This window comes from Mixophyes fleayi, chromosome 10 (assembly GCF_038048845.1).
Source record: "Mixophyes fleayi isolate aMixFle1 chromosome 10, aMixFle1.hap1, whole genome shotgun sequence".
Taxonomy (NCBI): Eukaryota; Metazoa; Chordata; class Amphibia; order Anura; family Limnodynastidae; genus Mixophyes; species Mixophyes fleayi.
The window spans coordinates 6,600,660-6,624,386 of NC_134411.1; the positions used below are offsets into that span (position 1 = coordinate 6,600,660).

Below are 23,727 nucleotides of genomic sequence, written 5' to 3' on the forward strand. Positions count from 1 at the left end.
TATTTACCTCATGATTTTAATAGCAGAAAGTTCAATTATACAGGACCTTGTGTAGTTGGACGCCTTTCACATAAAAAATGCAGACGTAAAATGCATCCAAAAAAGGTGCAATTAAGTGTGTTTGCTGAGCAGCACACAAGATAAGTACGACTCAGCAAACTGTTCAAATTGTCTGTAGCATGAAGGTATGATTAATGTTGAATGCATATATTTATCTTTATGACATGCCCCCCCCCCCCCCCAAAAAAAAAAACAACAAAAGGTGATACCAGCAAAAGTGCAATAATGAGGGAATAAATTAAGTGGGGTCCCCCCAACTAAGACACTACCAGGACTAGGCTATGGGTGGTGACACTATAACAAGGAAACCTGCAGGGCCATAATATCACACAGCCACCTCCACTAGAAAAGCCCCATGCTGGAAGCAATAGGGTTCTACTTAACACCCCTGCCTGTGGGTATTAAATGGTTAAAATCTAGAAAATCCTGTGGAGCTGCTGGTCCCAACAAGCCTGGCAGGCATAAACTGCTTGGGAATGTTAGCACTTGTAGAAGTGCCAGCACACCCATGGCTTCGAGATCATGCTGGCACTTGTAGAACTATAAGTGCCAGCATCTCCTGCCATCAAGGGCCCGCTACCAAAACAGGCATTACATGCAAGCACCACCATGATTCCTGATATATGCTGAGTTAGGCATATGTCCATTTGCTTAAGAGTAAAATATGCAACTTTGTACTGTACATGCCCACACAAAAAAAAAAAGCATACACCTATGTCTGTATTCAAATTTGGTGTTTGTGATTCCTTACGCTTGGAGAGTCAGGACAGGGGAGGTATGGAGTGTGCTAAAAAAAACACTGAGCACAGTAAAAGTGTGTTCATATAATTGGGGCAAACCTACAAGGAAACACATTTATGCCTGTAAGTAGCTATACCACTTGCGGGTGCCTGAGGGCTGGTGCAAATACAAGTTGATGATGAGGACGGTCACCAGCACTAGCTAACTGTTTGGCTGATTATGAGTTCACCTCTGAAGCAGATAGTTTCTTCATTGCTCTTGCCTATGCTATATGATTTTGTGGGTGCATTTTAGAATTAAGTTTTTTCTACTTTCATTTACACACATAAAATTAAAAACTACTGTATCAGAGGATTTTTTATTTATTTAGATCAAACCTAAAAGTGAGTGCGTTTTTAGATATCAAAACAAATGTTAAAATAATTGTCTTGTGCTTGCGACCTGGTTGGGTGTAATTATGCCTGATGTAAATCATACTTGCCAACCTTTTAAGAGGTCTTTCCGGGAGATCCCAGGCAGGGGGAACGTGGTGAATCACGTAATTTTGGCCCCGCCCCCCACAACAATATGACGGTTTTGTCGCTGGGGCGGGCCAAAATTACGCGATTCACTGCGAATTGCGTCATTTTGACGACAAGAGGCCGTTTGCGGGATATTTGCCTGCTCTCCCGGAAGTCCGAGAGATCTACCCGAATTTCGGGAGTCTCCAGGACATCCCGGGAGAGTTGGCAAGTATGATGTAAATAAGGTGCATATACGACTGGTCTATGATGCACAATGTGACCAACTCACAATAAGCCCCAAAGATGGTAAGAACTTTGATGCAAGATGCAATAGCAAGCGCTATCGCCAGGGAAAACACCCAGCACTTAGGCTCTTCGACATTTAAAAAATAAAGCCCATAAAAAAAGTTAATTTCCCTTACTTAAAACATATTTTGCAAATGTTTTTAGTGAGTTTTCCATATTTAGCAAATAAGTTTTTCGTAGTTTCTTAAATTTGGAAAAAACTCTAAGGTGTTGCCAATGGGCTGCGGAGATTAGTGCGGGCTACATCCCCACACACTCCATTCCGTTATCATCATCCGCTTAGTACATCCCGGAGCCAGCAAGACATCAGCTGTACAACAAGCGCTATCACGTGGCAATTGGTCCTAAGTTCACCTCTCCTATTGGACCGCGTCAGCTTCCCCAGTCCTCCTGTTCAGTCTCATTGGTAGAGACCGCCAGCAGGCAGCCAATCAGGTGTGGCCACGGTCACAGTACAATGGGAAGCTGGCAAGGACAGTACACTACAGCGTAGACATGAATTGGGTCAATGTAAATATTGACGGCCTGGTAAAATACACCATACTATTATAACCACTTACTAGACGTGACTGCCACTACACCGCTATACTCGGCAACCCCCCTCCGCTAACGTTACCTGTGGTACATTCCCCTTCTGTAGTACTGCAGTGGACAGTACCACTTTACAAAAACAGGGTTGATTACATGCAACTGCCTTCTATCCTTATTAAACCTGTTATTTGCACAGTATATAGAAATTGTCGTAGTTTTTATGTGATAAACATACTTTGCTACAAGTTAAGTATGTGAATAATTGATGTATAGTTATTATATTCCACCCTTTCATCTTTGGTATTTGGATGCCGCCGCCAACCGGAAGTGAGGTGTCTGTTGATTTAGTCTCTTCCTGTTTTGGGCTGTTAGTGACAGCAACAGCTGGACAGGGAGCCGACTCAGCCGGGCTAGGAGAGGAGCTGACACTGACCGGGGTAATGGTGACAGCAGTGTGCGCTGGGCTGGGGAGGGGTGATATGGACAGGGAGCTGGACGTGCTTAGTACACTGCAGGGAGACATGTAATGAGAGTGGTGGCATACTAGGGAGACATGTCTGATCATGGGGAGCCCTGGAGTCAGGACAGGTGGACCGTGTAACTGGTCAGTAAGGGAACAGTCATCAGAAAGGGGGATATGTGTGGTCTGGGAATGAGGTAATGGGCTGTAATGATATTACAAATGAAGAGAATAATATTTGGTCATGTTGGATCATTTTGTCAGTTCTGTTATTACATAGGTATGAGTCTTTGCATGTCTTACTGATTATAACAATAAGATGGCATTGGATTTTCCAAATACTATTGCGATTAATTATTCCATAACTATTCACATAATGGGATACAGATTTATATTATGTCTACAGTGTCCATCATGTTGACATAATTTATTGCTTACTGTATGTTTTATTGTCTTGGTTTCAAGACACTGCCGGGGACCATGGACAGCTCGTAGTTTATTGTTTTCAGTGTTCTTGCTGTCTGTTTTGAATCTCTTCTAAACTGATTATATATATATATATATATATATAATATATATAATATATATATATATATATATATATATATATATATATCTATCTATCTCTGGAGACATGGGACCTGATGCCGAGTTAGCAGCAAATTTGTACCATGGCAAAACCATGTTAAGCTGTTCGGGGGGGGGGGGGGGGGGGGATTTAACTTCTACTTGCAGATTTAGAGTAGGGAGGGGGTGTGTCATAGATCAGCTTTAGATTGCAGTGCAAAAATAAAGCTGTCCAGTATTTGCTTGCTATATGCAAACATAGACAATATTTAACCTGTATGCAAAATAATAATTAATTTGCACCTTTTGCATTACAATATGGTTTATCCAGGAGCAAATTTACTCCTTTATTTGTGTTTGCTTTGCTCCTAACTTGGCATCAGGCCCATAGTGTGGATATAGTATTTTTAGCGTAGCTTTTGGTGGTGCTTCATATAGATATTGCCAGGTGTGGGAAACCAAGCGCAAAATGTAGGGTGGATGTGATGACTTCCTGTTAACAGATGTATCCTGCAAGTGCAGAGATCATATGGGAAGGTGAAACCAATGTAATTGACACAGCCTGCACGTAGCTATGCTAAACAAATGTATTTTGATATAGCTATATCTTTGCTTCTTCAGTCTTTATACACTCTGGTTGCGTAGTCAGCATTATTATTGATGACTTTACTTTATGCACTAATGTTATGGAATAGAGATGTCTGAAAACGAACCTGGTGTGGCTGTAATATGTATTGCTTGCAGTCCACATTGTATACTATACCAGTACCTGTAACACTGGCACTGATTGTTTAGTATTACACTGCCTATAGAATATAATGTGACTTACATGTCTGTAAAATAAGTGTGTAGGTATTGGCAATATACACAAAGTAATGTATCAACTTTTTTGCTTTATTGCTTTATATTTGTTCTACTTTAAAATGTTACCAGAGCTGAGCAGTGAAATCCCTTTATTTTATTTGTGCGTACTTCATAGAGTGGCTGATTACGTAGTTACTCTGCAGGAAAGTTCAGCTACTATAAGTGATGCAAGATCACATATTTATGTAACATATAAGAACAGAATGGGCTCTGCTGGCATATTTGTGTTTAAAATAATGCAGTCAAGCAGCATGAAAGGAGGCTTGGTGAGCAGGATGTGCATTTAAAAATATTTGCGCACATGGTATGGATTTCCTAATTTTATTTATTTTAAAGTCTATTTAAATTGGTGTCTTCTAGTTAATATTGAGTAAACTTATGGTGTCTTCATATCGTATGCAGAAATGTGATTGCAGGTAACCCCTAAGGATTAGGTATTAACTTTCTCCCTTAACATTCTAATACAGGGTGCTGTCCCTCCCATCACTACCATGATGAGGACAGCAATGATGACTGGTGCCAGTCTGGCCCTTACGGCGGCGGTGGTGACCCATGCTTATTATCTCAAGCATCAGTTCTACCCCACAGTTGTGTACCTGACCAAATCAAGTCCCAGCATGGCTGTGAGTAATGACTGTGGTGCTCATAACTATAAATATGGTAGAAGGAATGTTGGGAAGTTGAAACTTTCTCCCTAGGTTGTCATAGTTTCTGTCACCTAGAGATGCTCTTTATAAGTAGTACTTGTTTGTTCTTCGATTTACAATGCAATATATCAGTATAACGTGTTTTGAAAAATGTCTTTTCTCAATGTACATATGGGTTGATAAGTGCTGTACTAGCAATAGATCTTGTGGTAGGAAATCTCAGTGGCTACATAGTTGTCACCAACTGTCAAATGATGAACGCAAACAGTTACTCTGCAATGTTTACATTTCGCTACATGGTTACATTTAATTTCTTTTGTAAATATTTCCCTTTTGTGTAATGAATCCTTTAGTTCTTACCCAGCTGTATAGACCTTGAACATGCTTTCTATTCAGAAATACTGTCAAATTATGCCACTTTATGAAACCTCTATATTTCTATATCACTTCTATATTACTTCTATATTCTATATATAACATCACTTTGATAATGATTATAAAACGAGAAAAGTCCTGTATGCGGTAGGTATTCAATTGAATTAGGCTGAAATTTGAAAAAAGGTAATCTCGAAGAATAGAATTAAAAATTATAAAATCTCAAGATGACTGTCTATTTATATTGGCTATGTCTGTGGTGTTAGGAATAGGATGGTATTTGTATTAATAGAAATCTTTCTTCACCGTTAGGTTCTTTACATACAAGCATTTGTCCTGGTGTTCCTCTTAGGAAAGTTCATGGGCAAAGTGTTTTTTGGTCAGCTGAGAGCAGCTGAGATGGAGGTAAGCGATATGGGGGGAGATTGCATACTTTGCTTACTGTACAGTACTTTGTTTTCGTGCCATTTGTTTAGTTAATGTAGTAGTAATGCAGCGGCACCTTAGCTGTATGTACTGTTTCTGTTCATATGTTATAAATAACCTTTGAATCCAGCTAATAAAAACCTTTCTATTCATACATTTTGGGCAGCGGAGAGGGTTTGCTGGAGGGCTGAGTAGTTGAGGATTAGGGCAGGGGTTTTTATTACAAGTCAGAGCAGAGAAGAACATGTCCAGCATGTAGCTATAGTAATAGCAATCAAAATGAAAAATATATTAAACAGTGCAAGCGAGTACGTGTTATTCTGTGTTGCTTTATGAGTTTTATCATTATGAGGGGATGTGGGTAGTTCTATGGTAAAAAAAAAACAGAAAAAGAGAAAAGTACAGGTATATGGTGAGAAAACTCGGGAAATATGAAGGTAGTGGGAAGCAACTTGCGGACTAAAAGGAAAGTGCTTTCATTTTAAAGGATAACAACTTTATTGCATGTACCAATGTCATAGACAAACTTTCCTTTTTTTTTTTTTTTTTCTTCCCTTTTTTGTTTTTAGCACTGGGAACATCTTTTCAATTGTGTACAAAAGGACTTAGGTTAATTAATATTACTGTATAAAATGTAATTTTGTAGCACTCACTTAATTGGCAGCAAGGGCTTTTCTGCATTTGATTTGTGTTACTTTGCTGCACATGGTAGAGACGTCTTACAAGCCGTAGTTTCTGCTTCTGCCAGTGTATCCTATGTTAGATCTTAGATGTGGGATATCCATTCTACTGAGGAACTGTCTGGCAGTAAGCTAATATGTACTGTCAGTGTTCCCATCATATCTCGTATGTAGGATGGAGAAGATGTTCAAAGGAATGTTTATTGTATATACTGTTTTTGTGTGAATGTCCCTTTAGAATCTTTGAAGTTGAATGGACTTGTTTGAATGCTTCACCATTTCAGCAGTGAAGTCTAGATATGCTGAGGGTCAATTCAAAGGACCTAAGAGCCCTTACTGTTGCTTTCATTGTATGTACAGAGATGTTGTCATATCTTTATACTTTTAAGTGCAGCACTTCATACTGAAATATTTAATTTATTTTATACCTAATTTATGTGTGTAACTGTTGCCCACATTGCTCACGCATTCAGAAAAACAATGTTTACTTAGTAAGTTATGTAATGCATTCCTGTCCTTTGTGTTTTCCCATGGGTGCCATTGTGTCCCAGCATCTCCTGGAGCGCTCCTGGTACGCCGTCACAGAAACATGCCTGGCTTTCACAGTGTTCCGGGATGACTTCAGTCCACGATTCGTGGCCCTATTTACTCTTCTGCTATTCCTGAAATGTTTTCACTGGCTGGCCGAGGATCGTGTTGATTTCGTAAGATATACCCCTTAATGTCTTCCAATCATTTGATATGCTAAAGGAACAGTATCCTGAAGAAAATTTGCTTAGCTCTCAAGTTCAGGGCAGTGTCATATAATCAGTTTTACAGAGATCAAGTAACTAATTTTCAATCTAGCTGATTGATATTGGGGGGGTGTTTTCATAGTGCCTTCAACATTCTTGCACACCACTCCGTTTTGTTATGTAAGCTGTCTAGACGACCCATCATTAGCTAATTACTAACTACTTACTGAATGGTTATTATTGACAAGTCATTGGGACTGAAGGAGGAGTGCTACATTAATATCTGCAAATTCCACCAATAAACCATGTGACTTTTGTGTAAAACTTGCACACATTGGACAACACCTATGCCCTTAAAGCTCTTTCATTTGAAAGCTCCCACTTGTTGCATTTAAAACATAACATAATCGACGACAGCCACAGGGGAATGATGGCGATCTGTTGATCTTTAAGTTGTGCCACATATTCTGCACATAGACGAGAATCATTATCATTATTTGCAAGACTCAACAATATTCAGTAGGACCGGACCAGTGGCACAACAAATCCTACATTAGAACAGAAGAATGAGTTTTATGGAGAAGATGCAGACATGAGGGAGGATAGAGAAGGCCCTGCTCCTGAGTGCTTACAATCTAGAGAAAGATGGAAATACTGAGACGATAGGAGCTAGTGGGACAGGATGGTAGCTGATAGTACACAGAGAAGTATTCGGATAGGTCAGTTGGGGCTTTCGTTATGTTAACCCCATGCCAATAAGAAATACATCTACAGTGATCTCAGAGACCAATTGTTGCTGCTCATAAGAATAGAAAGGATTAAAACGCCATTTCTAAAGAACTGCAGTGTGAAAGATAATATAGAAAACATTGATAACTATAATTATAATACATGGAGGGAGATACAATTAGCTGCGATGTGCCTCAGTACATCACTGCTGCGCATTTTTACCATTGCTACGGTAAATTTTCCGCTCCTTTTTTACTTCGCACCTCTGTGTATCGCGAGGAAAAATCAGCTGAGATTTCTTGTAAAAATCCCACGGCCGCGATGTTCTGTGGAACATTGCCGCTAATTGCATCTCCCCATGATATTTATTACAGTAATGATATATTGATTAGAGGAAGAAAAGGACAGTGTATTTTTTTTGCCTTGTTAAAGCTTTATAGCGAAACGCGCATTGGCGGACGCCGCGTTCGCTGTTCTATATACTCGGACTCATAACATTTGTTAATATTATCAATCCATTTAACCCTGGATAAAATGCTGCAGAGTAATATTTATGGAGGAAGAGATTAGCTCATTAGACCCATAATAGACATATGAGACTGCGAAATAACGTCCAAGCTCAATTATAGCTGTACTGAATGAATGTATCGAATTTATCAAACTATATGAGCCCTACACCATAAATTATACTATATATTATAGGCAACTAAGGGGACAACTCTGGGAAAACCTATTGCTCCTGAGACTATCAATTACATAGGTGCCAATATATTAACTCCGAGGTAATGTCCCATTCTATACATGTGGACTAGAAGAACAGCACATGACTAGGGATACTAATTTTATTTATATATATATATATATACTACCTATCTTTTCATTTTCATTTCATATTCATCTTTTAATATTTCGCTACAAGTTTCTTTAATTGCTAAAATAAAGAACTTTCAATATGTTTTTTGGTTCAGATTTTAATAGTACATAATAAAGATTAAAATTTAAAATTATTATTTTTGTCATTTGAGTGCCTCACAAAACACACTCTCCTTTTCTTCCTCTAATCAATATATGATTCAATAAAGTGTGAGCGTCCACCCCCATTAATATACAACCTAAATTATATGCGAATATATGTTGTAACTATACATATTTAGGGAGTTATAATGACTTACTTGGTGCAGTGTACTACATTTTTTTTCTAAGTAATGATATATGTAGCAGATATATTTCTGCAAGAAAATGGTATCTGCATCAGTTTTCTATTGTAGCATCCATCATCACCATTTATTTATATAGCGCCACTAATTCCACAGCGCTGTACAAAGAACTCGCTCACATCAGTCCCTGCCCCCATTGGGGCTTACATTCTAAATTCCCTAACACACACACACACACACACACACACACCAATTTGTTAGCAGCCAATTAACCTACCAGTATGTTTTTGGAGTGTGGGAGGAAACTGGAGCACCCGGAGGAAACCCACGCAAACACCGGAAGAACATACAGACTCCACACAGATAAGGCCATGGTTGGGAATTGAACTCATGACCCCAGTGCTGTAAGGCAGAAGTGCTAACCACTTAGCCACCGTGCTGCACCATGTATGTCTGTGTGAACAGCATATGCAGCTCTGCATAGAGACCTATACCTCTTATAACGCCACTGTGTGGTGTTCTCACACTGTGCGCCACTTGGAAGGTGATGAGAGCAATCTCATATGTGAGATCTTTGCTCTGTTTATAATTTTAAATCATACACAATTTATGTCCATGTTAAAGTCTTTAATGCTGAATTGCCACCTAAAGTGATGCACAATTTTTGTTCACAACTTTAAAATGGCTGCAGGAAAGGTCTGCACAGTGTTTGGACAATGAATTGGGAATTTTTTTTAGTAATTTTGCTAAAATAATGGCAAATACACATATTTAATACTTTATAGAAACTTTATTTTTTTATTTAACAGCTTTTGCATGCATTTTATTAGCATATACCTCTGCTAGTACTTGGTTGGGCCACCCTTGGCTTTGATAACGGCTTTTGCTTGGCGTGAAATGCTGTCAATGTGTTTTTTAGCTGACTGCGCCTCTGAACAGTTTTTAAAGAACCGTTAGCTCCTGCTTCCTTTCTCATCACGCGTTTGGCAATTTTCAGTTCTCAGTTGCAAGTTTTTGAGCAGTCTGTCCTGTCTGGGTGCAGTTTTACGACTGCTTTCGCAGTTCGAATGATTTATTGGCAACAGTATGGCAGTAAACTGCTTAAATGATACTGTTATGTCGTATGCTTACCTCATATACTATAAATCAGATTATATTTACTATATAGTCACTTTTTTGGGGGTACAAACCTTAAAAATTCCTAAATCATTGTCCAAACACACTGCATGTTCTGTTTGGTCCTCCAACTCAATGTCCATGATTGGTCCTCCAGCTCACACCCCACCACTGCAGTGTCACACAGCTCCCGTTGTGTCTGTAAGACAAACAATGGATATTTGGGGAAAAATCGGCTGCATCCTCTGGGGCTCAAGGGAGGTAATTCGCTCCAGGTGGTGATTGAACTTTGCCGTTTAATGCAACTTGTCTATTTATTATGAGGGAGTGATGTTTTCTTTGCTTGCTTCACAATTTGAGCTGCAGTTTACTTTGGAAGTGACATCTACTAAAACACTGAGGGTGATTTCAAAGGAGGTGACTGTCTCATTGTCTATATGCAGCGTTTGTATTCTCTTAATACCATTTTATATTACAGATGGAGCGCAGTCCAAACATTTCCTGGTTGTTCCATTTCCGTATCCTTGGTAGGTGTCACAGAAACATCAATTACACCTGTGCTTTTACATTTCACCACTTGACAGGCTATAAGTTTACATTAGCATTGTATGGCCGTTCTATAGACTTTCTTTCATGTGTGAATGTTTGACTTACTTAGTGTAACGTGTTTGAGCTGTTCAGTATCACTTCCTCTCCTGTGCTGGCCACTATATGTTTTGCATACAGCTGCATTTATAAAAATACCCTAGAGGTGAAAACAGCTCTTGTGCTGCTAGTCGCTTGTACAGTGTCTGTATTCTGTTTATTCTTGCATGGCTGTTATATCACACTACTGTCATTACCAAATGGTGCTTGTAGAATTGTTAAATATTTTATTGTTCACCGCTCCTAATGTTTGTTTAAGGTGGAAACACTCACTATTCACTGTAAATACAATTTTCCTGCCTTTACTACCTGTCCTTACCCAGACTGTCATTCTGTAAATCCCCTCCAGCTCTGATGCTCCTGCTGGGCGTGCTGGATGTTCTATTTGTATCCCACGCTTATCACAGCTTGGTCACCCGAGGGGCCTCAGTCCAGCTAGTGTTTGGGTTTGAGGTAAGTAATGAAGTCATATTCATAAATAAATCTGTATGTGTAAAGTGTGAGGCTGTATGTGCGCTTTAGTGTAAGCAATAAAAGTATGTTTTGTGTTTTACTGGCGTTTTGTTTCTGTTTATGACTAGAGAAGTTTACATTTAATGTTAAAGGAAACTTCCTCCTTACCTCCAAACCTTATTTACTTTCCTTTTCTTGTTATTGTGTTGCATATTCCAGAAAATGTAACACTGCTGCATTAAAAATGGAGACCACATATCAATATTGGGTGTATCGGTTATATAATGCAGAGTTTCCATCACTGCTTATTCAGTAATACAATAATCCTTTATTTTAGTCGTTTCTCTACTGTACAGTGAATTAAAATAAAAATCATGTAAGGTAAATTACAATAGAAAGTGCCGCACTCCTTCCACTTCATATTGTGGTTGTCAGTGTCATACCAGTCGTCTTTTTACATGGATATGGGTAGCCCATAGCCTCATTTAGCTCTATGCAGTTACCACAGTTGAGGTTTGTGTACACAGAAGATAAATTAATATCGGGTATGTTTTTGACGTCTATAAGAGGATGCATTGTTATCTATGGAAATGGACAATGCACTAAAGTGTTCAAAGGGAAAGGTGAGCTGCAGCTTTCATATTCCCCTGTGTAGCTTCACTCAGTAGGCATTGTGGATAGTATACAACTCACATATGTATAGAGTGTTACAGCAAAGATGGAGCATATGATACAAACGGTGCTTCATACTCTTATTCTATTAACAAAACGCATCATTGGTATTGAAGGAAAGATGTCTTATTACAGGTTACATTTCTCTGAGCTGTACAGTAGAATGCCGTGTTTCTGATTTCCATTTAACAGGGGACACATTATTTTTTGCAGGATACCCTTGTAGTCAAGCCCTGTTGTGTGTTCATAACGCAAGCAATGACCACATAGTGCGGAGGTAGATTATCCCACCAATGGCTAATAGATCCCTATTATGGAGACTTTCTGGACAGCTATTTAAAATACATACATGCAAAACTGGTCTCTACATGAAGTTTGGCACATTGATTGTTTTTGTATTTTTCCTCTGTGATCGATTTCATAATTTTTTTTTTTTTTTTTGCTTCCTCAGTACGCCATACTCATGACGATGATCCTCACCGTGTTCATAAAATATGTCCTCCACTCGGTGGATCTGCAGAGTGAGAATCCATGGGATAATAAGGCTGTGTACATGTTATACACTGAGCTCCTGACCGGTAAGCTACACTTTTCTGATCGCTGTTCATTTTATATCATTGTCAAATGACACCATATCAAAGTTTCTAGCTATCTTTTTGTGAAATCATATTGAGTTAATGTTTCAGGTTAGTCATGTTTGAAAATGTTTGCTGTAATCTAAATGTAAAAGTTCCTCCACAGGATTTTCGGTATTAAAATCTTATCTCAATTAGTGATGTGAGCAAAAAGTAGCGTGTGATACGATCAAAGCTCGCAGCTAATTGAATCTGCTCCTTAGTGTCATTTACGAACCGCAAAATATCAAGATGCACAACTACTTCATTGTTTTTGAAAACACCCACGTAAAATAAAATATATCTAGCTTTGTAGATAGGTGGATGCTCCAGAAAATGCGCAAGGTGGAAAGAGTATAACTGTTACATCAACTTACAACCACTTTAGGACTACTCTGTTCATTAGTGTCCTTTTACATGTGTCACTTTTTGTGTTTTTATTGCATTGCTGTTTATCTGTAAATGCACTTTGCCATAGAAGAGCAACTGGAACGTGCAAATTGTGTTTTTTAAACCAAAGGACTAGAGCTGATTCCTGGCACCTGCAGAAGTGCCAGAGGATCCCAGCCTTTTTGTAGAGGAGACATCTGTGCACCTGTCAGCATACCTAGAAATACTTCTGTAAATACACCATCTGGAAACATAAAATTTGATGGAAGATAAGAACCGCTTGACCCATCTAGTCTGCCCATATTTTAACCTGTGGTAACCTTTGATCCTTAGTTCTTTGTAAGGATATCCTTATATCCTAAACATGTTTAAATTGCTCTACTGTATTAGCCTCTAGCACCTCTGATGGGAGGCTATTCCACTTATCCACTACCCTTTCTGTGAAGTAGTTTTTCCTCTACACTCCTTTATCTCTTTTAAATATATCCTACCCTTTAAATGAAACCTTTTTTTCTGCACTTCAGTACAAAAGTAGGCACACTCATGCACCTGCCCTGCACTTGGCATAGTACAACCTCATTCCGCCCAACTCCTTCCATAGGCTGGTCCAAGGTTTAGCATCCCTGCAAATGCTGCCATCTTGAGTCCATGTATTTTCCTGTAAGATTGGGTGCAGTTTCTTAAAGTGACATTTGCATTAGTTTTATACTTTTGCGGTTCGTGTATGATCTTCCTTATTGTAAGAAGTGGTCACTGTAACATGAGGGTCATGTTTGATTGCTGAGCAAAATCAGTTTTGGTTGTTTTTAATTACAAAATATTTTCCCTCTTCCTTTGTTACAGGTTTTATAAAAGTGTTGCTGTACGTTACTTTCATGGCAATCATGGTTAAATTTCACACATTTCCACTCTTTGCGATTCGCCCAATGTATCTTGCAATGAGGTAAGAGAACTGGATAACTCTTCTGAAAGAATGGTGTCACTGCCCAGCTAAATCTTCCATTGTTCTCATACTAATGATAATACTGCCTGAGATTGGTCACCTCATTCCCAATATTTTAGATTAAAGAAAGCACACATTAGTTATCATGTCCTTAAGTTGAAGAATTTCATTTGATTTAGGTAGCCCTATATAGCCCATTATGTAGCCATAGACAATAGTATTTAACTTTCAAAAGCAAGTTTCAAACATATTAAAGAGGCTGTTCTTGAGATTTCAGAATGTTACTTGTTTCCTCATGTTGTACTTCTGCACAATTCCAGGCCTGGAGGACTAGCAACAGACCAGTTTTTATTTTTACATATCCTATACATGTTAGTTAGCAACGTGTCTGTTACTGATCTAGAATTATCCTGCACCACCTTGCCCCCTACTGCCTCTCTAGAGCACAGCAGTCATGTGAACTAGCAACCAAGGATAAATAATAGAACATTCCTATTAGCCCACAGGACTGATATAAAAATCATATAAAATCATTCTCCCTGAGCTCTGTTTATGGACCCTGACCTTCTAATGTTTAGTAAACTTTCACAGCGTCTTCAAGACAAATCTTACTGGCCACTTTCTTCAGGAGTCTACTCCAGTTTGTTTGTCTCCCTTCCTCAAACACCAAAACCCCTACGGCTACACAGAAAGTCATTCCCAAGATGTTCATTGTTTTGTTTTCCTTTTTATTTTTTTGTTCCAGACAGTTTAAGAAGGCAGTGACAGATGCTATCATGTCCAGGAGAGCAATCCGCAATATGAACACACTGTGAGTAATGGTAGAGGGGCCAGGGATGTGGAGATGTAAAATGAACAATATTGGAGAAAGAAAACTCGTTGTTTTCAAAATTTAAAAAAACATTCTGAAGTGTACCCATAGCTTACTCACGGCAGGCAGAAGCTGACGTTTTGTGAGCTGAACGAATGAGAATGCAGGCTATCAACTCACTAGGTACTAGCAGCATCATTGAGTCTTATGTCTGATATTGTTAGAGTCCTAGGGTACCTACGCTGTCAGTAGGTGATTTACACTTTTATAGCACTCCTACCAATACCCCAAAAACTAATTTATTTTTCTAAAGTATCCACCTTCTAGAAGGGCCATAATTAGGTTACTTATTGATATTTTTGGGCAAAATTATTGGCTTTTTTTTATATAAGTAGTTAGAAGTAATTAGTCTACAAGTAGGTTATTCTCCTTCACTTTAGAACTGAACCTCCTGTGCTAATTAGCAGGTCCAGCAATATAAAATCCGTCATTAAACAAGCTTCAATAGAGGAAAGGACTCATTCTCCTGGTTTGTGTCACTGTTGTACTGCAATAAGCATGAGGAATCTAAAGAATGTCTGCAAATTGCCTGAGGAGATCAGACAGAAGATTGTCCATACTTGGCTACAATCTCAAGGCTGCAAGGCAATCTATAGAGACCTTTATGCTTCTGTTTCCACCATACAGAAAGTTTAAGGCCCATGGCACTGTAGTCAACCTTCATGGATGGCGCCGCAAGAGAGCTTGATTGAGGAATTGTGTAGAATGCACCTTGATCAAATACCAAACTGATTTAGGTTAATTGACTTAGTCTCTCTTGGGGTCTTTGTGTCTGTATATTAGGGAATTTAGACTGTAAGCTCCAATTGGGCATGGCTGATATGAGTGAGCTCTCTGTACAGCGCTGCGAAATTAGTGGCAGCTATATAAATAGCTGCTGCAGATACTATCATGCATTCTGGAGATTACCAGGCCATTTTCGAGCCTAATGTTGAAACAAGTAGCAGAATGCTGGGTCTCTGCCTTGCTGGAAGATCAATGAGCTTGACAGTGACCTCAAACACACTTTGGAAAGACTGTTCTGAAGGGGCCAGCAATGAGCCCAGATTCCATAGAACACCTGTGGAGAGATCTGAAAACAGCAGTTAGGAGAAGACATCCTTCCCACCTGGGAGAACTAGTGCAGTTTGCACAGGAAGAGTGCACCAAACTGCCAGTAGAGGGGTGCAGAGAGCTCATCCATGGCTATAGGACGCTGTTGATTAGTTATTTTTACCAACGGCTGTGCTGCCAAATATTAAGTCTGGAATGTCAATAATTTTGTCAGTGCCTCAGTATTTCATTTAAAAACAATATATGGTATTAAGTTCAGAATTGGGCACATTCACAAGATTTTAATGTCACAGGGCTTCTCCAGGGATTGTGTTTCAAGTTTCAGCAGCTACGTTTCCGAATATTTCGCCAATATTCCCTTTTCAAGCAATAGAAAAAGGACTATTATATATCCAAAATACTGTGGCTACAGAGTTCCCTAAGATGTTAGTAATCAAACTGTCTTGTATTATCCAATATTGGAGAGGGAAGAAGAGAATATCCCGAAAATGTTGTTCCATGAGAATAATTTTGCCAATCATGTTCAAAAGTTTGGGGGATGGAGCCTTTTTAGATAAATACATAAATAAAACAAAGCATTGTGTAACCTCTTCACATGACACCGACAGGTATCCAGATGCCACACCAGAGGAGCTCCAGGCCATGGACAATGTGTGTATCATCTGCAGAGAGGAGATGGTGACGGGAGCCAAGAGACTGCCATGTAACCACATATTCCACACTAGGTTCGTTTCCTTCACTATATGATAAAAGCATACAACCCATTTACTAACACTGCATGTAGGTGCACAATAACCTATTATCTGTCTTGTGCAAGTTTGATAATGAAAGACATGTGTGATTGCTATGGTACATGGCAAATTTTGTACATAACAGGTCTCACATTATTATGAGGATATATTGAAGTTATCTGTCAGTACAGAGACTTCTAGGTTAAAAGGAGCAGCTGTATTTCATTATAGGACGTCCTACCCGAAAAGTATACCATAAAATTAAACGCTACTTTCACTTTATTTTTTTTCTGTCTCCTACATTGGCTATATAAATAAATAGTTTTGAAATTGCACTTAATTTTCGTCTTGACGTGCAGCCAAGCAGGTGCAGAGAGCTCTGTGACCAAGCGGTTGAGCCATTATCCAGGCTCACAGTCATGTGATCACCTCTGGTGCTTGGCAGTGAAGGAGAGAGATACATTTTGTCTGTGTGTTAAGAAAAAAAAATAACTTGGTAGGTACAGGTTTAGATATACAGAATAGTTTGTTTAAAATAAAGTTGTTCAGAGGTCTGCATGCCTTCTGTGATTGCATGTCTGGATTTAATTTAGCTAGGGCAACTTGTTTAATTTAAAAAATAAAATAAAGTTATTAGTGTAGATCAGGCACGTCCAACCTGCGGCCCTCCAGGTGTTGTGAATCTACAAGCCCCAAGCATGCTTTGCAGGTAGACAGCCAGCTGATAGCTAGAAGGGCATGCTGGGACTTGTAGTTTCACAACACCTGGAGGGCCGCAGGTTGGACAGGCCTGGTGTAGATGTTGCCAGTGCGTGCTTCAGGTGTTTACATGTCCATTATTGATGCATGCCTTCAGCAACAGGTCCTGTTGCTTGGAAGGGGCATGACTATATACTTGTCCTCCTTCTTTTGTAAATATATAGATTGTTCAGATGCTATTTGAAACCTCTGTTCCCCAATACAACACAAAATCAAAGGGACACTACAGAAAGATAAAAAAGGAAGACCAAGGAAGTTAGCAATGCAGTATCAGCCGTCCATAATAAAAAGCATATTAGTAAGTTGCAAATCAGAGAACTGAAGTTAGGGGTCAAATGCAACAAACTAATAACACTCCGATCCTAATCAATGTAAGATCTATATCTAAATACCCAGGTTGTTATTTACATAGCCATTTCAAAAATGTTTAAAGAACATAATTATTCATCCAACGTTGGTTGTTGACTTTTTAATGCTAATATCCAAAATGATTCCATTTCTCCCCCTCACCTCACGTTGTTAGTCTGCTCAATACCCAGTGTGATGTTTTATGAATTCTTCCATTGTGACCATCCTAAAAATAAAATGTTGAATGTAATCTTTAAGTCTTACCAACTTAAAATGTTCCAGCAAGGGAATTTCTAAATGTCGTAGAGTTTGCCACACTCGCACTGTAGTAATTAAACAACATTTTTATGTTGATATATTTCAGGGGCCGCATAGTCTTTTTTTTTTTTTTTTTTTTTTTTTTTGTTGAAGTTCCAGCCTACTCATGATTGTATTATGTATAACTTAGCAATTCCATTTTCCTTTACTCATTGCATTGTGAACACAGCTTGAATGCAGTAATAAAAATCAATGATTCTTATGGAAAACATGCGATCAATAAACACTGACACCTTTTCAAATTGTGACGGACCAAAAATCACACAAGCAGTATTCATGTTCTTTCCTGTGAAGTGTCTGGCATTCCATCAGTTCATTCCTAGATACTATGTGACTAAAAGCACATTTAAGACATTACTAGTATCTACATAAGTCTCATTACAATCCTGTACAATATAATGCCACTAGGAAGAAGCTATGTGGTTGTTGTTGTGCAGGTTTTTTGGAGGGGTGGGGGGTCCTGGTCCTCTCCCACCACAAGCAAACTAATTTCTATGACTTATCTCTGGTCTCTCTACACACTTATATCCATACATCTCTTTCCCTTCCTTTCTCAAGCTGCCTACGTTCCTGGTTCCAGAGACAACAGACATGTCCCACGTGCCGCATGGATGTGCTCAGAGCTTCTCTCCCCACCCAGACACAGGCACCTGCGGATCAGCCTGATCCTGCCCAGCAACCACATGTGGCTCCTGCACAGCAAACGCCAATTATTCCTCCACAGCCTAACTGTAAGTTTCAGTGTGCTCGGAACCTACCTATATTTGTACATTTTGCCAGCAAGTATTGCTAGGAATAGCTTGTATATTGTTGAAATGGATGTATCCGTGCTTCTCACTGCTTGATTTCCTTTTCACTCCCAATTAGTTCCTCCTGGGATTCTACCTCCTTTTCCTCCTGGGATGTTTCCTCTCTGGCCTCCACTTGGTCCTTTCCCTCCAGTCCCTGGGGCTCCTGGAGCCAATGCTCCTGAAGAAGCCAATGCAGGACCCTCCACTGGTAAGACACTTCCTTTACAATCATCTATTCTAAAGTGAGCAGGAAGTGCATTCAAATTAACGTCCTTTTAGTTAGCAGTATTTAATAATGTGCTTCTAGTAATTGAACCTAAGGGCCTGGTTTATGATTTGTGGACAGTATATGCATTTATACTTTATTTAAAATTAATTTGAATATTTGGCATAGTGGAAGCTGACAACTTGAACATGTTTGTTTTCTGGAAACAAATATGGAAGGTTTCTGGAACTATCTTGTATCATCCATCTTAAAAATAAAAAAGCTTTTCATCCATCACCTTTACATTCCTTTAATTATTCTACTGATATTGTCCCTCCATCTACTTGTCTTGCAGCATCTGCATCGAGAACTGGTGATGGTTCCAATACAAGTGATTCATCTGCTGGAACATCTCTACCAGGTTTTCCTTTTCCACCTCCCTTTTTGGGAATGCCGATGTTCCCTCCATTTGGTAAGTTAGAATGTCCTTTTACACCCTGAAAAGGATTGGAGTACAACCTCCTAGCTCTCTTCTGTGTGATTGAGCAGTGGGACGTATTCATCCATCGTTGATGGGTTTATTACTTTGATTTTATTTGCCATTAGGTTTGCCCCCGATGCCGATGCCCCCTGCAGGCTTTGCAGGTTTGACAGATGAGGAGCTAAGAGCAATGGAAGGTCACGAGAGACAGAACCTGGAAGCCAGACTACAATGTCTTCAAAACATTCATACACTCTTAGATGCTGCCATGTTACAAATCAACCAGTATCTGACAGTGTTGGCGAGCATTGGGTGAGAGTCACTTAATATATCTTACTCTTGGCCCTGTTCTACACTTGACCTCATATATGATGCAGATGCACAGAACCATTGTCCTGGGCTTTTCCTGTGTGGACGTGGTTATGGTAGAGACGGGTGAGCTTAAATGGCAATGTCTTGAAATTCTAATGCTAAAGTGCTAACATTATTTGCCATTGCATATATTTTAAATATATTTCTTATGATCGCCCTATGTCTGTGCAAGTAACAAACATGTCTGTTGTTTCACTGCTGGCATGCAGGATACCAAGTAGGACTTAATGTTGTCTATACCACCTTGGCTATAGACACCCCAGCCCTATTTTGTTTCTTTTGGCTTATATGCATTACGTGTATGTATGTAATGTATGTTTGATGTTTTCTCCCAATCCAAATTCTTCTACATGGTGCTACAATTGGTCACCTTGCCTAAGAATACTGCTGGCCTTTACTTTACTTTGTTATCAAATCAACAGCTCCTTTTGCTAATCCAGCATGGGAGAAAAAATTAGACATCTGGGGGTATATTTACTAAACTGCGGGTTTGAAAAAGTGGAGATGTTGCCTATAGCAACCAATCAGATTAATTTATTTAGTACTTTCTACAAAATGACAGCTAGAAATTGATTGGTTTCTATAGGCAAAATCTCCACTTTTTAAGACCTGCAATCTAGTAAATATATCCCCTGAAGAGGAGAGGGTGGGCTTGAAAACTCATCCATTCGTCACAACGTGTCATGGGTAGGTTGTCTCTGCATCCCCCTGTGGTCTTGGAGCTTCCAAAAATTTCCCTCTCTGTCCTCCAGCTGTCATTCTGGCTCTAGCAGATGCTGTCCTGTGAAAAGTGCCTTTCCTCTAGATAAATGCTTTAACAACCAACGCCAGTCAATTCCTGGTGTTTAAATCTGAACACCTTTTTGAATCTCTTTGGGATTGGTGAAATTCCAAGAATTGAAATAGCAGTTTTTTGCAAGAGATCAAACTGGTGGTCTCGGGAGATACCCGGGATTCTAGTTACTCTAAATAATCAACAACTTGTAGCCTCTAAAGATGTACAGGGGGTCCATCAGTGGCAGGTTTCTATTTATCACAGATGAAGAATTGTTCAGTTGGGTAATGGGGGGGGGCTATATTTCACTTCTGCTACCCTTCAGTCGATGCACATGTAACACATACGATAATGAATAGAGATTGATATTTTATTTATTTTAAAAACAAGTCAATTGATTTCTTTATTTCCCATTTTCTTCCGTTTCCATTCAACAGGCCACCTCGTCCTTCCATACCTTCCACGCAGTCCCCATTAGTTACCACCGAGGACGCTTCCCCTAATCCACCTGAAGAAGCTCCTACTCCAGATTCGTCCTCGGCTGCAGATGATGCTGGGTCATCCTTGCAGTCAGGTATATCCTTGTTATTAATCTGCTTGTAAGATGTCAGTTTGTATTCCTTTTGTAGACATATATTGTGTTGTTTTTTTTGTTGAAACGGGTTAAAATTCAGAGTAAACAGAACATATTGATTTTGTTTTGTTTTTTCTCCCACAGCTGCCCCCACATCTACAAGTGAAGAGATGGTAAACGGTGCTGAGGGTGGAACTTCCTCAGAAGAACCAAACGCCGCAGAGCTGCGAAGACGTAGACTTCAAAAACTAGAAACTGGATCCTCCGAATCTCATTGAAGCTTCATTCCTGATCTGGCTTGCACAGAAATAGAAGGAAAATTAACTCTGTTGGACTCTATTAAAAGCCAGGCAAAAGATAAGCTGGACTTCTTTAAATATATATATATTTTTTAAGGACACAATATGGGCTCTTCATGCAAATGCTTTGTTCAATGAGGAAAAATTGATGACCTCATTAATTGTGTTGGACTTGTTTCAGTAAAATTAAACATTGGACTGTTCTATTTTAGTTTATGAAATTTAATTTGAATTGTAAACCCTGTTTTATCTAGTAACATTTTTATTGATCTTTTATTGACTTGAAAAATACCTGCAAAAAATATAACGGCTGAAAGTGTTTTGAGATCACAGTGATACTTACATCACACGTGCACCCAGAGAATTGGTCCGTCTTTTTTGCTTTCAGTCTGTGAGAGGCATTTTTCCGTGAAGCAAGTCGGGAAGGAGCATACAATTCACAAATTGCTGAAACCTTGCACAACACAAGTAGTGAAATACAATTTCAAATGTGGTAGTCTTTCAGTGGATTTTGGCAATTGGTTCCAGAGGCAAGCCTATCTCTCAATACAGGTTAAAATTAGGTCATTGGAAGCACGATAAGGAACGTGGGGGAAAAAAAGCCAAATAGAAAGTCGCTAATTGCCACTGAATGCAAATCGTCATAGAAGTAGGTGGTACATCTAATCACTTTGGCCTCACATGTTTCCTGCCTCCTCCATGAGGAGTAAACAATTATTATTTAGTCCTCGGAGAGGTAAGTATGTAACAAATGTTGTGGTTTTATCCCCCCTTAATCCATATAGCTCATCTAGTGCGTTTGGGATGGAGGATACAGCGGTGAATAAAATTAAAGTGCACAAGTATAAGAAATCTCCCTTGGAAGGAGTAAACAGTATTCGGGGGCAATGTAAGTATCGTAGCAGAACGACTGGGTTTTCCGTATTGTAAGAAAAGAGCAGAGAGATAGAGGGGAAACGAAGAAAAAAAAGCAGGTAGTAGTAAAAAGGGGAAGAGAGTGTGGTGTGGAGAGAGGAGAAAAATTAGGGGGAGAAGGTGGGGTGTGATTTAGATGGAGGGGGAGTGGTATTGATGGTAGGACAACCAGGGATCCCAAATCTTGTTGCAGGTTTTAGAGGTGTTAATAATGCTAGTCATGAGTTCCATGGGGTCGACATTCCAAATCCTGGCAATTACGGAGGGGGGGGGGGGGGGGGGCAGTGTGTTTTAAATCGGATGCCATTTGACAAGTGGGGGCAGATATAATATGGCGGGCCAACTTGTTCTGATGTTTAGTGACTGGGGAATCTAAGGGGCAGAAGGGAGAATTTCGGATCAAGTGGGGCATTGATCTGAATAATGGATTCTATCAGATCTTTGACTTCCCTGACAGAAAAGGTTTAATTTCGGGCAATCCCACAATATGTGAAGAAATTAGCCTACTCCGGAGCATAAACGCCAACTGCTGTCAGAGGATTCAGTCAACATTTTATGGAGGCGAGTAGGGATGTAGTACCAGCGGAACAAGAGTTTGTATATATATATTCTTTTATTTGAACACAGATTGTCTTGAATTTCAGTCCAGTCTTTGTCGGCAAGGGGGTCTCCCAGGTCACGTTCCCAGGCTAATTTGTGGGGGTCTACAAAATGACAGCTAGAATCTGATTGGTTGCTTTAGGCAACATCTCCACTTATTAAAACCTGTTACTGCTCGGCACAGGCACAGTTCCTCAATGGTAGTTCAGGGGCGAGAGGTAAGACGGGAATTGGCTGTAGTGGGGAAGTTGCGGATTTGCACATATTGAAATATTGTGTGTGTAGTCCAGTTGCCGCTTGGCTGCCGGTGAAGTGCGAATGATGTCATTAAGGTAACGAACACCTCAGGTGTACCAGGATGATAACGCGGAGGGATGTAAACCTGGAGTGAACTAGGTTATTAAGCTATCACAGGCCAAGTATAGCTAATAGCTTTCACTTTAAGATCTAAACAGTGGCATGTTTGTAATGGGAGAATATAAGTGGGTCTTCATTTACTGCAGAAACAACTATTAGCCCTGTTTAGTGAATGAATTAGCTGCTAATAGAAATATATAAAACTAAAGTGTATAACTATACAATAAAGCCTTAAGCTACTGCTCAGACTTGTATCCTCACAAAAAGTAATACCACAAAATATATACCAGGGAACGGCGCTATATTAGGTCTCTAGAGATTATCTACATTGTGTTAATATATTTACAGTTTAAGCCAAACTTGTAACTAGTGTGTATATATGTATATGAAACCTCAGTGGCAGAGTTTGAACAAATAAAGAATTGGCTTAGAAATCGATCAATAAAAACATTAAAACAAATCTATAATTACATATAACTCAAGATAACAGACAGATTGAAATAAACATAAAGTAAGACACATCTATAAGTAACTGGACACACAATATGATATTTGCACACATAAAAGTCAATACATGCAGATCTCTAACCACAATAGTAAGATAATACAGAACGCCTTTAGAACGAACTCCAGCTGCCAAATTAGGAAATGCGGAGCTCCATAGT

General features: G+C 39.3%; 1 protein-coding gene across 1 annotated transcript; it reads left to right on the forward strand.

Annotated features, from left to right (window-relative positions):
• The first annotated feature begins 2,494 nt into the window (after positions 1-2,494).
• SYVN1 (synoviolin 1) lies at positions 2,495-21,394 on the forward strand. The gene is made up of 16 exons (XM_075187750.1): positions 2,495-2,578; positions 4,500-4,655; positions 5,367-5,459; positions 6,712-6,864; positions 10,375-10,423; positions 10,891-10,994; positions 12,118-12,244; positions 13,514-13,613; positions 14,359-14,424; positions 16,146-16,262; positions 18,252-18,424; positions 18,561-18,692; positions 19,045-19,161; positions 19,296-19,482; positions 20,755-20,891; positions 21,036-21,394. The coding sequence occupies exons 2-16, from the start codon at positions 4,524-4,526 to the stop codon at positions 21,167-21,169; spliced, it is 1,821 nt and encodes a 606-aa protein (XP_075043851.1). The 5' UTR covers positions 2,495-2,578; positions 4,500-4,523; the 3' UTR covers positions 21,170-21,394.
• The last annotated feature ends 2,333 nt before the right edge of the window (positions 21,395-23,727 follow it).

Excerpts from the sequence above, each read along its gene's own strand:
- SYVN1 (XM_075187750.1), top strand. The coding sequence starts at position 4,524 with ATGATGAGGACAGCAATGATGACTGGTGCCAGTCTGGCCCTTACGGCG. Across the intron at positions 18,425-18,560 it reads TATTCCTCCACAGCCTAACT|TTCCTCCTGGGATTCTACCT; the intron begins GTAAGTTTCAGT and ends ACTCCCAATTAG. Across the intron at positions 19,483-20,754 it reads ACAGTGTTGGCGAGCATTGG|GCCACCTCGTCCTTCCATAC; the intron begins GTGAGAGTCACT and ends TCCATTCAACAG.